This window comes from Cyclopterus lumpus, chromosome 24, assembly GCF_009769545.1.
Source record: "Cyclopterus lumpus isolate fCycLum1 chromosome 24, fCycLum1.pri, whole genome shotgun sequence".
Lineage (NCBI taxonomy): Eukaryota > Metazoa > Chordata > Actinopteri > Perciformes > Cyclopteridae > Cyclopterus > Cyclopterus lumpus.
The window spans coordinates 19981741-19996218 of NC_046989.1; the positions used below are offsets into that span (position 1 = coordinate 19981741).

General features: G+C 45.2%; 1 protein-coding gene across 1 annotated transcript in view; it reads right to left on the reverse strand.

Moving 5' to 3' along the window:
- Positions 1-1978: 1978 nt before the first annotated feature.
- Positions 1979-14478, reverse strand: part of LOC117727272 (neurexin-3b) — a 195761-nt gene continuing 183261 nt past the window's right edge. The window contains exons 16-17 of the mRNA XM_034527479.1: positions 13801-13865; positions 1979-2309 (exon numbers count right to left, since the gene is read on the reverse strand). Coding sequence (XP_034383370.1) covers positions 1979-2309; positions 13801-13865 — 396 coding nt within the window. The remainder of the gene's footprint in view (positions 2310-13800; positions 13866-14478) is intronic.

Genomic DNA, 14478 nt, shown 5'->3' on the forward strand with positions numbered 1-14478 from the left:
TTGGGAGTAGATGCTATCTGTCTCTATCTCCTTCCACCTGCACACCACAACATGATGAGTGAGAGACAGCCACCCGCGGTCTACCATCCAAAAAGTTTGGGAACAACATTTTTTTTTTATTTCTGGGAATTGTTTGGAGTCAAAGGAGCATAAGACAATAATAATTAACTGGTCGAAAAAAGCCAAGTACCAACACAAAAAATCAAAGTGAACATACACACCGACTGATTTTGCATGAAAATGAGAACAAATACCTTCAGCAATAAATAATGACATAAAAAACAAGATTTGCTGGAAGAGAACGTCATAAAAATGAGACATGAAATTAAGCTACACGATAAACAGAAAAAAAACAAATGCAAAAAGACTTCATACGAGAACATTGACGTCAGAGTTTTAAAAAAAAGGAAGAAAGGAAACAAAAATAAAAACACCTGTAAGTCAGTAAGGTGCTAGCAACAGCTCTCCAAATCCATCATAATCTGTCTTTATTCTCTTCTTCTGTTTTTTCTTAAAATGTCCAATAAAAAAATAAATAACATGATGAAATTCATTTCAGAATGAGGAGGAGTCCCTACTACAACATCTGAGGGAGTTGTTTTCTAATTGATTGACAGCTTCCGGTGAAATATTCATGCGACTGAAGAGGAACACCACCCAGAGAGACTAGACGTCTAATCTAACAACATTTGCTCTCTGCCTAAACAAATGTTCCTGTGCACATCATTTTTTATCTCCAGGCGTTCCTGGCAAAGGAATACAAATCATTTCTTCGTTGTGTTGCTCAAGCAGTAAAATCAAATCAAATGGTCCGTCTATACAAGATGATTTCTTAAAAATCAACAGAAACTTGAATTTTCTGTACAATATTGACCTGCAAAGCACAACGGCTATGATGTAATAAAATATGTAAACATAATTTCTGTTTATGACACAGTTGTCTGTGACAACAGATAGAATGTCACTTGTTCACACTGGAGTAAGTCTTTAGTCTGGACTTCTTTTTTTTTTAAAGATTGACACACGTTATGATAATGCATTTTGCAACAACATCTCAAGAAGTCGATGGAAAACTGGACCAAAGAAAATGCTATCGGAGATTTTAAATTCTGAGAAATAACAATGAATTGTGCATTTCGCCTGGTGGATCCACTCTCACACGCTTTGAACACCATCTGGAATTTGGTTGCCATGCATAGCGGTCTGATCCTTAACTGAGACGTGAGGGATGGAGGGATGAATATTGAGATACATTACTGTATCACATCCTGCTGAGCGGTCACTGAGGACTGTCAAACCTGACTGGACATCATCCTTCAAAAAAAAGGACCGAAATCCAATAAACAAATAAATAACCGACAAAAATTAATACATAAAAAAACCAACAAAAAATAGAAATAAAAAGACAGCTGTAAGTACTCATTTGCTTTAGCTCATATCGCATCCATGAAAGATACATTTAATGAAACCGTTTGCGATGCGAATCATGTTTTGACTTCCAACTTTCCCGACAATCATGGTTTCTTGAGGTCCCTCACTTACACAGATGCCAGCACCACGTCACATACACCTCACATGCATGCTCAGAATGGCCGAAATGACAGTGATCGTATTTTACAGGGTTACAATGGACAAGGTCGTTAGAACTCCAAGGATCACACACCTCTTGACAGTCACTTGGGGTCGAGTGGATGTTAGAGTGATGTTATTCACGCCGCCAAATGTCTCCGACGGGGAAGATCCACGTCGAGTCCCGGTGAAGTTGTACTGCATTGTCTCTCTGTAATGCTTACAATAGTAAGTGTGCTTCCATAAGCCAAAGTTCTTTTGTAAATGTTTCAGAGACTCAGTAAGTCTTGAGTTCTAAAGAGATTTTATCCTTTTTAAATCACAGTTGCCAATATGGTACTGTCAAAATGTTTATAACTGTGTTCCAAACAGTTTATTTTTCTATGTGTTGGGAAATGACTTTTGATTTCTATACATAATATTCCTTGTCCTTGTCTTTCGGTCTCTTGCTACTGGCGCTGCCTTTGGTGCTGCCGCTGGGCGTTTTATCCTTCACCACGGCGCCGTTGGTTTGCGCCGAGTTGCTGATGTAGTTGCGCGTCTCGTCCACCTGGTAGGAACCCTCGTCTCTGTTCCTGTACTTGTACATGGCGTAGAGGAGGATGAGGATGCACAGGGCGGCGGCTGAGACAATGCCCACCACCATGCCCGTGGTGCTGCTGGATTCCCGGATCACCTCTGAGGCCCCCGGGGGCACCCGCCGCACCACGCCGGGCACGGTGGGCAAGGCAGCAGGCACCGTGCGCAGCATGGGAGAGGTGATGAAGGGGCCCCGTGGCTTGGTGCCGTCCAGATCGAAGGACGTGGGCAGGGGCAGCAGGACTATGTCCGGCTGCGGGGGTTTTACCTCGCGGTTGTTCATTTTCCCGGCGGGCAGCTTGGGTGGCGTGTCCGAGGGGACCGCCGCCGGCGGCGTGCCCCGGAGGTCGGGCAGAGGCGAGGTGGGTGTAGTCCTACCTGCCTCAGAGGCTTTGCTAGGCCTCAAGTCCTTGGCCTCCCACTTGGGCGCGAGGGCTTTGTAGCCGCCTTCATAGGCCGATGTGGTCAAGATCTTATCTGTTACCAGGGAGAAGGTGGTGTAAAAATCTTCATCGTCAGTCGGGGGCAGGCTAGAGTCGAAAGCTTCGCCAGAGCCAAACCCCGAAATCACCATGCCATCATCATCATCATCATCATCACCATCATCACCACCATCACAATCATCGCCGCCTCGGTCCGACAAGCAAGGTACCCCCGCCTCAGTGGCCATGGCCAAGGATTCTTTGGTGGTCTCAATAATGGTGAGGACGGGGTGGAGGGTTGGAGGGAGAGGGATGAAGGGAGAACGGGTGGATACAGAGGGGATGTCTATGGGCTCCTCGACTAGCACGGGGATGACTAGCTCCCCTCCTGGAAAGTGAAAGAGAGAAACAGACAGCAGTCAGAGGGCAGACAGTCTGTAGTCAGCAGAGCAAGAAGCAGCCAAACACCAAAACAATCGGTCACCAAAGAACGGATGAAGCAAAGCTCAACATAGGAAGAAATGAACTGAAGAAAAACAAGGAAAGAAAGAACGGAAAATACTGTACCAGTGCAAAAACAATGAAACTCAGAACCAAACAAGACCCAAACTGAAAGGAAAACAACAGCCAAGTATGAAGGCTACATTGCATCAAAAGGCTTTGAGGGATGCACCAGGGTGAGCCACATTAAACTGACTCCACTTCCTAACTCCTACTTATCCTGCATGTTTTCAGATAGCACGACGCTCTATCAGCACTACATTAATGCTGCAGTCATGGATATCAGATGTTCTATGTGCTGCACGAATATTCATGAGTTACTGTATAAAAATAACCTGTGAATGATGTGTAATGCCACACAAATTGTGGGCCCATATTTCTTCTTTTTTTTTTGGGGGGGGGGGGGGGGGATATTGCTGCACATCTCCCCATATGAATAACTAGTTCAGGCTTTTAATTTATCTTCAAGTGCAAATCCTTTTTAGTTCAACATGCTGAGCACCAATAGATGCGCTCTGGATAAAAAGAAGCAGACGGTAAATGTGCATCCAGTGGGCCTGGAAGTCTGGAATGATAAACTGTTGGTAAAGTGTGTCATAGAGCCGCTGAGGGAGGTGCTTTTTAACATGTTGACCTACACGGGCGAAAAATTCTAAGTGAAAAATGACAGAACTAAAAAGAGCAGAGGCAGTGTTTTTGGACTGAAAGTCCAAACAACATCACCCTGCGCCTCTTAAAAACCTGAAGTTCTATCAGAGGGTCCCACACTGATCCACTAAAGAAAGCTGTCTCAGAGATGCAGCGACAGCATTAGTGGGCTCCCCCGTTTGCCTCTTGCCTTTTGAGCCCTACAGTTACCACGATGGCACAAAGTCACCGGGCAGTTCAATCACACCTGAATGTTTGCTGTTCGGGGGGGAAACCAGAGAAATCTCTATTCTATTCCAACTGAACTGCATTCTCAATTACGTTTCGAGGGGAAAGTTATTTTCTCCAGTTTTAAGCACCTGATTAATGTTGTAAATGAAACCAAACAGAACAAAACTAACCTGGCTAGTTTGAGTAAAAACACCATTTTATTTTATTATGCTATTTAAGTTACCGACGTGAATTATTATTAGACAGCGTTCTGGTTTCACACAGAGTGATAATCCTGTGTTGGCCTCCTCGCCTTCGCGGACTATGACTAGAAACGTAATTGTGATACATCACAGGCTTAGAGAAAATATGTTTCCCTCAAAACGTGATTGACATTGCAGTTTTACTCTATGGGAACTGATTATTCATAAGACTCACAGACTTACAGACTGTGTTTAAAAACCTTCCCACATGCACTCATCCTAATAAATCCGTTTGGGAACATTTGATAGCTCATGCTTTACTGGTGACACCTGTGGTTGGACGACTACAAAGGGATTGAAACATTCAGATGTCTATTGAAGCTGCTTATCCTCTTGCCAAGGTGGCTTGTTTGTACATTGCAAAGGCTCACAAACAGGGCACTATAAAGAGATGCAAACCTTTTGGAACAAAAAGAAAAGAACACAACAGAAAAGAAGGAAACCAAAATAATAATTAAGGCATTGCAAAAAGAGATCAGAGTTAGGGCAAACGTTGTAAAAAAACAAAAACATTCACAAAGTCAAGCCACAGATAGAGCTATCCAGAAAGGGATTAGTAATACGTAAGTAGAAAAAACAGGTAAAAACAGCTCGGAAAATCATAAAAGCCTACAAAAAGGAAAAAAAAGAAGAAAAAAAAACAGTTTTCAAAGGAAGAAAGCATACCATCAGTTTTGTCAACTTACATCAACAAATTGCCCGCATGATTTTGGCAGGAAGAAAAAAAATTTACAAAAGAAAGTTGTGTAAGAATGCCTCTGGACAAGTTAGGTTAGTTTCTTTTTATCAGTTTCTGATTAATTAGTATATATTTCTCTTTTTTTTAGACAGGATGGTACAGGGAGGCAACAACACATACATCCACACATCATGACATGAAAAATATTCTTCACCATTCTGTTCAGCATAACTTTTTTTTTTTTTGTTCTTTTGATAGTCATTTAATTTTTTATGAAAAGAAAAGTGTATATCTATAATTCTTGCTTCGATAGATAAGTCTCTCCATAAATATCTACATCCTGATTAGATGACTCTCTTTTCTTTTCTTATTTTTTTTTTCAACTTCATTAATGAACAAATGGATGACTGTACATATCTTAGAATCTCTACGTAAAGGTTTGGGAGGAGGGAGTGTGAGACGGGGTGGGACCTATGAACATACTAGGAAGGAAATGACATAGATGGGGGTGAACGTGTACATCAGTTGCCATGTCCATGTAAAGGCGGCACGAAGCGGTCGGGCGGCATTAGAGCTTTTGGCTGTAAGGAAGGGATGGGGATATACAAACAATGAGCATATACATGCCCATCTACAAAAGAGAACAGCACTCTCAACACAGTTTTACAAACCCTAAGCTGCAACTTCTTTTGCCATGCACAAAATTAATCGACTCATTCATTGATTAAATCCAAATTTCAATCAGAGATAGCCTTCAGATAACAGGAAAATATTAACGATCAGCATAGAAACAGTTTGGAACACTTTTCACAGATAGTGGCGAGGATCTACTTTGGAGGTGTCTTCTCTTTTTTCTCTATGAGGACGTGAATTTGAAATCCCAAATGCAGCTGCGTGGTTTTGACAGCCAATCTCACAAACCTCCCGTTGTTTGTGAAGTAGTCGTTCATTCATAGAGAAAAGAGGAAGTTTCAATCTAATTAGGGAAGAAATCATCAAAACATTGGCAATAGTGATCTTTAGCAAATTAGCAGATAGTAAAATTTGAACATTTTCAGAATAGAAACATAGATACACATATATGTGTTTGAACATATATGTACAAAAAGACAAAAAGCAAGCAAGAAAGAAAGAAAGGCATTGAATTTCTCACACTATCAAAGATGAACAACCAGAAAGCACACACTGAGGCAGACAAAGAGGAGGGGGACAGTTTATAGGCAAAGTGTCACCACCTTCATTTAACTAATAATAAAGACTTTATTATTAGTTACTACTACATTTATCTCGTTAGTATCTTAAAACACAGGACAGGGCGTGCAATCTGGATGTGCGTCAGAGAAAGAGAGGTCAATCAGACATGGTTTTATTTTGGATTTTAGTTCCACTATAAGAAGTTGGGTTAATGCATGCTTAAGTAAGTTGCATTTAGGGAAAGTAATATACAATAACAATACAGCAAGCCATGGAACAGGTAGGGGAAGGGGCTTAAGAAGGGGTCAGAGGTCAGTTAAAGGTCACTGCCACCAAAGGCTGTGGGATGTTTTTTCAGGCAAAGGAACCATTTATCGGCAGTAAACAGGGGTGATGCAAGGGGGATATTTAACCAGCATTATGTGACATTTCGGCCCACCGAGACTGCTAATTAATCAAGCGGGGAAGTAGAGAGATAATTAATGAGCTAATTTCTATTAAGTGTTCAGATGCTTTGCGTTATGCACATAACCAACAGCCTTCATGTGACAGAGAGGAGTTCCACAAGAGGGCTCGGGGTGGCGTCTGTATTTGTTGAGAGGGTCGATTGTCTTCAGAGATCAGGGTTTGGATCTGGTTCTGCAGGCCGGTTAAAGAAACCTCGTTCATCACGCAAAACTGGTCCATGAGTGACCGGCTATTGAAATTGAAATATGGCGTCCGTCACACTGTACCGAGTGTGTGATGAACACTGACGTCTTAAATGTGGTCCTTCCATGCTCCACGCAACACACTGCCGTGATATCGCGGTATGACTGTGTCTCCTCAGCTAACAGCTACTGATCACGTAGCATAGCTGGATAATATTCTACAAACAGAGCCAAACTCCTCGCCTTGTTCAACAATACCAGCCCAGAGTAAGTGGTTTTATTTATCAGACTGTCCCCGTTGTTTGCATCCTTTCACTCCGTTCTTGGCAGCTTTCGGCAACTGTTAGCTTTGCGCTACATCAACAAACCACTTGGATGGGAGGGAACCGCTGCTAGTCAGGGGTCTCCAGTGCAGAGGACCTTGATGTTGTGCTAACACTTTAATCCTGTGGAGGCTCTTGCATTTCTGAAGCAGACAAACATGCGGTTTCTAACAGACTGTGTTTGTTTCCTGCACTCGTCAAGATGGATGGGATTTTATTCTAAGCCTCCGCCTCCCTGGCAAACAAATATCTTTTTCTTTTTCTTTAAAAAGCAAAATAAAGTTAGGACTTCAGATTAATAAGAGTTTCTTCACGCCGGTGCCTACTGGGTAGCATTTTCATCAACGGTAAACCGACCCAATTTTTTTAAACCACACAAATGAGAGCCTGAAACAAAACAGAATGTTCCACTGTTTTCATCATTGGTGATAAAAAAAAAAGGACTACGGCATGCCTGTGTCGGCTTTTAAAGAGGAATTAAGTAAATGTAGTTATTTCTAAATGGCTGATTGACTACCTCAGCAGCTTGGAGGCTACAGAATGCAGAAATCGCAGAGCAGCACTTTCTCTTCTCTTCCTCACTCCCTCTCTCTTTCCCTCAGGTCTCTCTCCTGATCCCCGTGTCCATCCAGCGTTTGCTGAGGCTTCCGAATGGAGATGAATCCCGATGATGTGTCAGGGATTTGACGATGCTACACTATAAAAGCGGAAAGCCGGTGCACTAGCACCAACCATGGATGAACTCAGTCAAGTCAATGGGATTTCAATGCTGCAAATTGTGGGCGAGTCAGTGGTTTGGGGCCCTGAAATCTCATTGTGGCTGTGCACATTGTGTCCAGAACCCTGCTGTAGCAGATTCATTCACTTCTACCCACCACAGCTGGAGAGCTGATTACCAGAGAGCCAGCCACACACAGATTCTCAGTGTGGACACACTTAAAGAACCATGCCAGGGATATTGCGCCCTGTGTAACGCCTGAGCTTTCTAGAAACATGTATCGTAAGAAGCTGAGCACTTTGCTCATCTTATCTAATTTCTAACTGACAGAAAATTCATTCCCATCCTAAAAGTTGGAGGACGTTCTGTTTACAAGCCGAGCGGTCTACCCTGTCCAGATGCATGAACTATCGCCGGCTGGAGGAGGGGCTTCCTGAAGGTAGCTGTTAATCTGTCATCATGTGGATGGGTGCAGTCTGGCGTATTACATTGGCATCTCCAGCAGGCGTGGCGACTCGCCCCTGTCAACCGCTCGATTTGCTGTGCAGCTGTTAGGCTGCACCTCCGCACTAGGTGGACATGTGTCAGCTGAATAACCTTTAAACTGATCTGAGGCCTGTGTTGAAGTGACAGCCGGCCCGATGGGGCTTGACAGAAGCCGTGGGTGACGCCACAAGGAAACCCAATGATCCGTCCCTATCATACTTCATTCTGTACCCCCACATGTGTCGGGGCTCTTGCAGCAATGAAGAAATCTCACAACATCCCATCCATGCTTCGGGCCGAACATTAATTTGATCCACAGACTCTCCACTTTACCCACCAAGGCCAAAGAGATGAGGAGAGATCTATACATATGTTTGATCTGTGCTCCACTTCATCAAAGTCTGATAGGGTAATAGTGCATGCTGGGCCATTTAGGGCCCTTTTATGAAATACACAATCGTTTTACAATCTATCTGACTGTCACAGAGGGCAACTGTTGCCCTGTTTGCAGAGATGTGTGGGCTGCCTTCTGTTGTGTTGTTTGTTTAAACAGATGGGAGCAACATACCTGTGTGTCGATGCTCAGTAGCAACATTCTTTTAGTGCAGTGAGGAGTACGGGAGGCTGGTGTGATGGGCGGGTGCACAAAGCATCTACAGGACCCCTCACCCTAAACCTGTTGTTTTGGCCATTCGTAGTCATTGCAACATTAACATATTATCCAAAAGGTAATATGTCTAAGGTACTTTAACTGTAGTAGTTATGAGATGGGAGTGAACCCAAAGCTACTGGCCATAGAAAGCTAAACAATGAGCTGAAAGAGGCTAAAAGGTTCCTGAAGGGAACATCTGAGTCGGTCTCTGGAGGTTTGCCACTTGTCACTTGTTAACTCCTTTCATATTACGCGTCAGTCATCCACTTTTTTTGTCACGTCGCTTTAGTTGCTAAACTTAACTAAACATAGAGAGGGCAGAATACAACATGTCATGGGTCATTTTGAGAAGGCATTGACCCGCAACCTGTAGTCTTGTTGTTTGAACATTAAAGGCACTGGTACAATGTTGTTGTAGCAGGAAAAAACACAATGAGTGTGTTTCCAGAGGCATTCACACCGTTTTTAGAGTATCCTATTTGTGTGTTTGCACCGGTCCTCATCCCGTTTATTATGCACCTGAATATGTCAGCTGTATGCACTTTATCCTACCTGAGGGAGAGAGAGAGAGGGATGGAGGGGGAGGGAGAGGGGGGGAGAGGGAGGGATGGAGGGGGAGGGGGAGGGGGGGAGAGGGAGGGATGGAGGGGGAGGGAGAGGGGGGGAGAGGGAGGGATGGAGGGGGAGGGGGAGGGAGAGGGAGAGGGGGAGGGAGGGATGGAGGGGGAGGGAGAGGGAGAGAGGGAGAGAGGGGGGGAGGGAGAGAGGGAGAGAGGGAGAGAGGAGGGGAGGGAGGAAGAGAGAGGGAGAGAGGGAGAGAGGGGGGTAGGGAGGGAGAGAGAGGGAGAGGGAGAGAGAGATGGAGAGAGGGGGGAGAGAGGGGGGAGGGAGGGAGAGATGGAGAGAGGGGGGAGAGAGGGGGGAGGGAGGGAGAGATGGAGAGAGGGGGGAGAGAGGGGGGAGGGAGGGAGAGGGAGAGAGGGAGAGAGAGAGAGGGAGAGAGGGCGGGAGGGAGGGAGAGGGAGGGAGAGAGAGAGAGAGAGAGGGAGGGAGAGAGAGAGAGGGAGGGAGAGAGAGGCAGGGAAGGAGAAGGAGGGAGAGAGGGAAGGAGGGAGAGGGAGAGAGCGAAAGAGAGAGATAGAGAGAGGGAGGGAGAGACAGATAGAGAGAGAGGGAGAAAAGGATGGAGAGAGAGGGAGGGAGAGAGAGAGAGAGCGAAAGAGAGAGAGATGGTGGATGAGCTAGTTGGTAGTACATGTACAGTGAAGTATTTCATATTTCTTGACGCTCTCATCTCTTGTTTGTTTTTGCATCTGTGCTAATATGCAGTAACCAGTAACCAGTAACCGGTTTACTAGTTTATATCACAGGGATATGAATAACTGATTTCTCTGAGCTCATGTAAAGATTATATTCAGAATATGAAGCGGGCTAATCCTCATAAGCAGGTTATTCATGTCCATGTCTATTCCATCGATGTGCTCTTGTGCAGACTACATCCCTTAACCCGGACCATGACCGTTTCCTGAAGCTAGGCGAGTAGTTGTGTACCCTAAGGGCCCAGGGGCCCTGACCCAGGGGCCCTGACCCAGGGGCCCTGGCCCAGGGGCCCTGACCCAGGGACCATGACCCAGGGACCATGACCCAGGGACCATGACCCAGGGGCCCTGACCCAGGGGCCCTGACCCAGGGGCCCTGACCCAGGGGCCCTGACCCAGGGGCCCTGACCTAGGGGCCCTGGCCCAGGTCCTGCGGTGATGGACCAGTTGCCCTGCCACAGCTTACTGACACCGCGAGAGGAAATAGAGCAACGCCACCGTTACCTTTGCAACGCTGTGTGATTCTGTGTCGGGCTTGTTAGGAACCTTGAAGGGATCCTTATCTGGTCGAACTAATATTATGTTCGGCACTGAATGTACTAATCAAAACATTTTGCATTTGTGGATTTATGAAAATCATTTGCATCAATTAATAAAATATAATTACATATTAATCACAGAAATTGCTCAGATTACACGGTAATGACAAGCTGCTCTGTTAATCACTGTGAAATGAAATGATGAATTCAACTGGTATTTGCTGTTCTCTGAACTGAGCATGTTTTTTTTCCATCAGGATTTGGTCGCGATACTCTGATTGGGTTCAGGTCCTAATTTAGAGTCCAGAATCTCACTGCACACTCCTGACTTGCCCTCTTGTGGAACTCACGTGGGATAAAGGGAGAAGGTAAGGTTTAACAGTTTTATTAGACGACACCACGCAGCAGACAGACACAGACGGAGCACTGACAGCAGGCACAAGCACAACACGCCTCCAGGGAGGAGGGGCCACGGGGCTCCGGGCCCCGAACACACACACATACTGACATGTAGTAGAAGCCAGCTGGGGGTTAGCCTGAGACTTATGGGTGGAGAAGAAGCAGTACACAAAATGGATGCCAGTCATATCCATGCAGAAGCCGGGGGGGGGTGGGGGATTATAAGTACGTCCACAGAGCTGCGGTACAGTCCAGTACAGTGTGCATGCCACAAATGCCTTCTACTTGGAGCAACAGATAGAATAGAAAAACAGATATACTTTGTGGCAATAAAAGTCTTTTTTATGCCATCTGCATTCAAACAGACATGTATATGCAGAAAGGCTAAAAGAAAGCAGGTGGGTGAGGAGGGATGGAGCGGAAGGGGGGGGGGGGGGGGGGTTAATGCTCGGGAGGAGAGTCATTCTTTCACACACAACTTTCTTGAGACAGAATGGGGTTGCTGGCACAAGGCCAAAAAAAGGATGATGGCAAGAAAAGGTTTTGTTGCCGTTTTCCTACGTTGTATCGAAATATGGGGGGGGGGGGGGGGGGGGGAGGGGGAGGATGTTTCTCTAGAAGCCATATGGCACAACAAAAATAAACACACACTTGATGAGGAGGAGCACTTTGAATTTTCCAACCACCAAAAGTTCATGCGGCACAAGATGAGGTAAAAAACGGGCGGAGTGGCTTTATCCTTGCTTGGAGGATGGACGACGGATGATGAGGAGGACGCCAAAGAAAAAAAACAAACAACCACAACAAAACGAGAACATAAAACCACCCCAATCAACCCGCCCCGGCCCGTAAGGAAAGCCAAAAGAAAAAAGCTCAAATGTTAAGCAACCCAACAGCTGGGTCCAAATCGATACAGAAGAGAGATGTTGCATCACAGGAGGAAATAAAACAAACAAAATGCAACAGAAAAGAAATCAACATCATGTCATGCAGCTGTTCATACGACTGGAAGCGGGGCAAGGAATAAGGATATGAATTTCTGTGTCAACATGGTGAAATGTACATGTATGAGTGTGTATGACTACATATGTTGCCACTATATGAGGGGAGGGTACCATGTTCTCTTCAGTAGAAACTTCTTACACTGCTCTTCCACTTTTGAGAATACTTGGGTTTGATGTTTGAATAGTGTCGGGAACCAAAGAAGAAGCAGCTGCAAAAATGCGTCCATTCAATTTCAATAATTTCTGATTAGAGATCGACTCGTGCTTATAGATAAAGAACCTAAATACTGCACAGACGCCCGGAGAAAATGACTTTTCGTCATATTAAAACGCTAGAACAGCGTGATAAGGTTTCAAAGACAACGATTGGAGGAAAAGAATATGGACTAAAGTACACGCAAAGACCTCATTTCGCAGAAAAATAAATAAATTACTTATTATCTGTGTTTCGGAGCAGAAATAAAGTGAAAGGGGCAATACATTGTTTTAATTAAGGCTTATTATTAGCAGTACAAGTGGACATATGCTTGGTGCCCAGATCGATTAGGCTGCTGTGAAGGACAGGGAGCGGTTTTAAGGGGAGCCGCTCTACATACTGGGCCACCTTGGGTAACTCTCTCCTGGTTTACTCCCTACTATTAGGATATATGCCAACCTGCCCCTGGGCACGAGTGGGATTGACAGTTTCTGGTTTAAAAAGGGTCCAAACCCAAGTTGACTCAAAATATCAACTCATTTCAAATCTGCAGTTATATTTCCAGCTGTGATTTTATTGTCCAACTCCTCTGAGTGAACGTCTTATCACTTTGATCTAATCACAAAGTGATGTGTGTGTGTGTGTGTGTGTATGTGTGATGGGAGGAGGGAAGAGAGACGATGCGCACAGAAATTCGAGGATATCTGTTCTCTATTAGAATGTTTCAGGTAAGGCAAGCCTCCGACGAAGGAAACAGAGGTACAAACGAGGAGAGGAAGAAGAAGAAGGAGAAGGGAGGAAGAGGCTCTGTTGCAGTTAGTCTGCTACATATCACAGTGTCTATGCTGGAAGCATCTTTGTTCTCGAAAGAATCTCAAAATGTATCCTCTGTCAAGAGAGACGCACACACACGCACAGCAAGAGGAAATCAACCAGAACAGGACAGATACATTTTGAAGCATCAGTGCGGGCGACATGGGGCTTGATACTAATTTCGTACTTTGTTGAGTAAAGTTTTGCTCTCGACTAAATGCTGAGAGAACAAAATTAGTATCAATGCTTTGTCATGTCTGCAACCAGTGGCCCCATAGCTAAGTGTAACTTGTTTTAGAGATGAAAGGTGTGAGCTTTGACTGCAGTAGCTGACTATGCGATGTATGCATTTACAGTTAACCTCTTACTGAGAGCATGCTAAGGATATAGGAACTCAATTCTTACTGCTTTCATCCATCTCCAAAGAGTTCTTTAGACTTTAGAAATACACTCGTGTAGATTTCTCACAATGGCTACTTTTCGGAGGGCTTTTTTGAAGTTACACTTGGAGCTCCCATGGGACATGATGCTCAGAGGAGAGGCTCCTCGCTAGCAAATCAAAGAAAGATAAGGAGAAATAGACCAGGTTCAGAGCAAGCACAACTCGACACACCCATCCCACCTGCATGTCCCGAGTCGCACTCTTCCAGGTCCTCGTCGTCGCTGGAGCACTCCGCCGACGAAACGATGTCATCCGTCGTCTGCAGGGAGAGAGACACACATTCACACCCGTGCACAGGGAACGTGGTTAGGCCTGTATACAAGTAAGTCCTCAACCTGCACACGGCCCTTCCATTCAAGGATATCTCTGTGCACACAGACCTCTCCGCCTGTCCTTCGGCTTCCATATATCACCTGGGGGTCAATCATATTTCACACTGTTTATCATTCTTCACTTTATGTGCTTTCCACCTCCGCAGATAATTGTTTTCCTTCACCCTCCGCACTCTGCCTCCGATTATTTATCATCCCTCTCCTCCTCTGTCGTCCGCAATCAATGGCCCCGCCAAGCCCCCACAGATCAACACTGTCCCGGCTTCTGATTTGTGCTAAAGGGTGCAGAAGGAGGGAGGTGTGTGGGGCGGCGGTCTCTCTAGCACACACCCGGACCAGCGATGGAGTATCTGCACCCTCCAGTTCCCACAATTCTGATTTATGCCCACCCCCCCTTCCCTGCGTTCGGGTCGACCCATGGAGGACAGAGAAGAGTGGGGGGGGGGGGGGGGGGTTGTATTTCAGCTGGGCAGCCAGCATTTATTAGAATGAATCAGCGGGGCGATAAAATAAGCCCTGTCACCAAGCAGGGTTATGAAA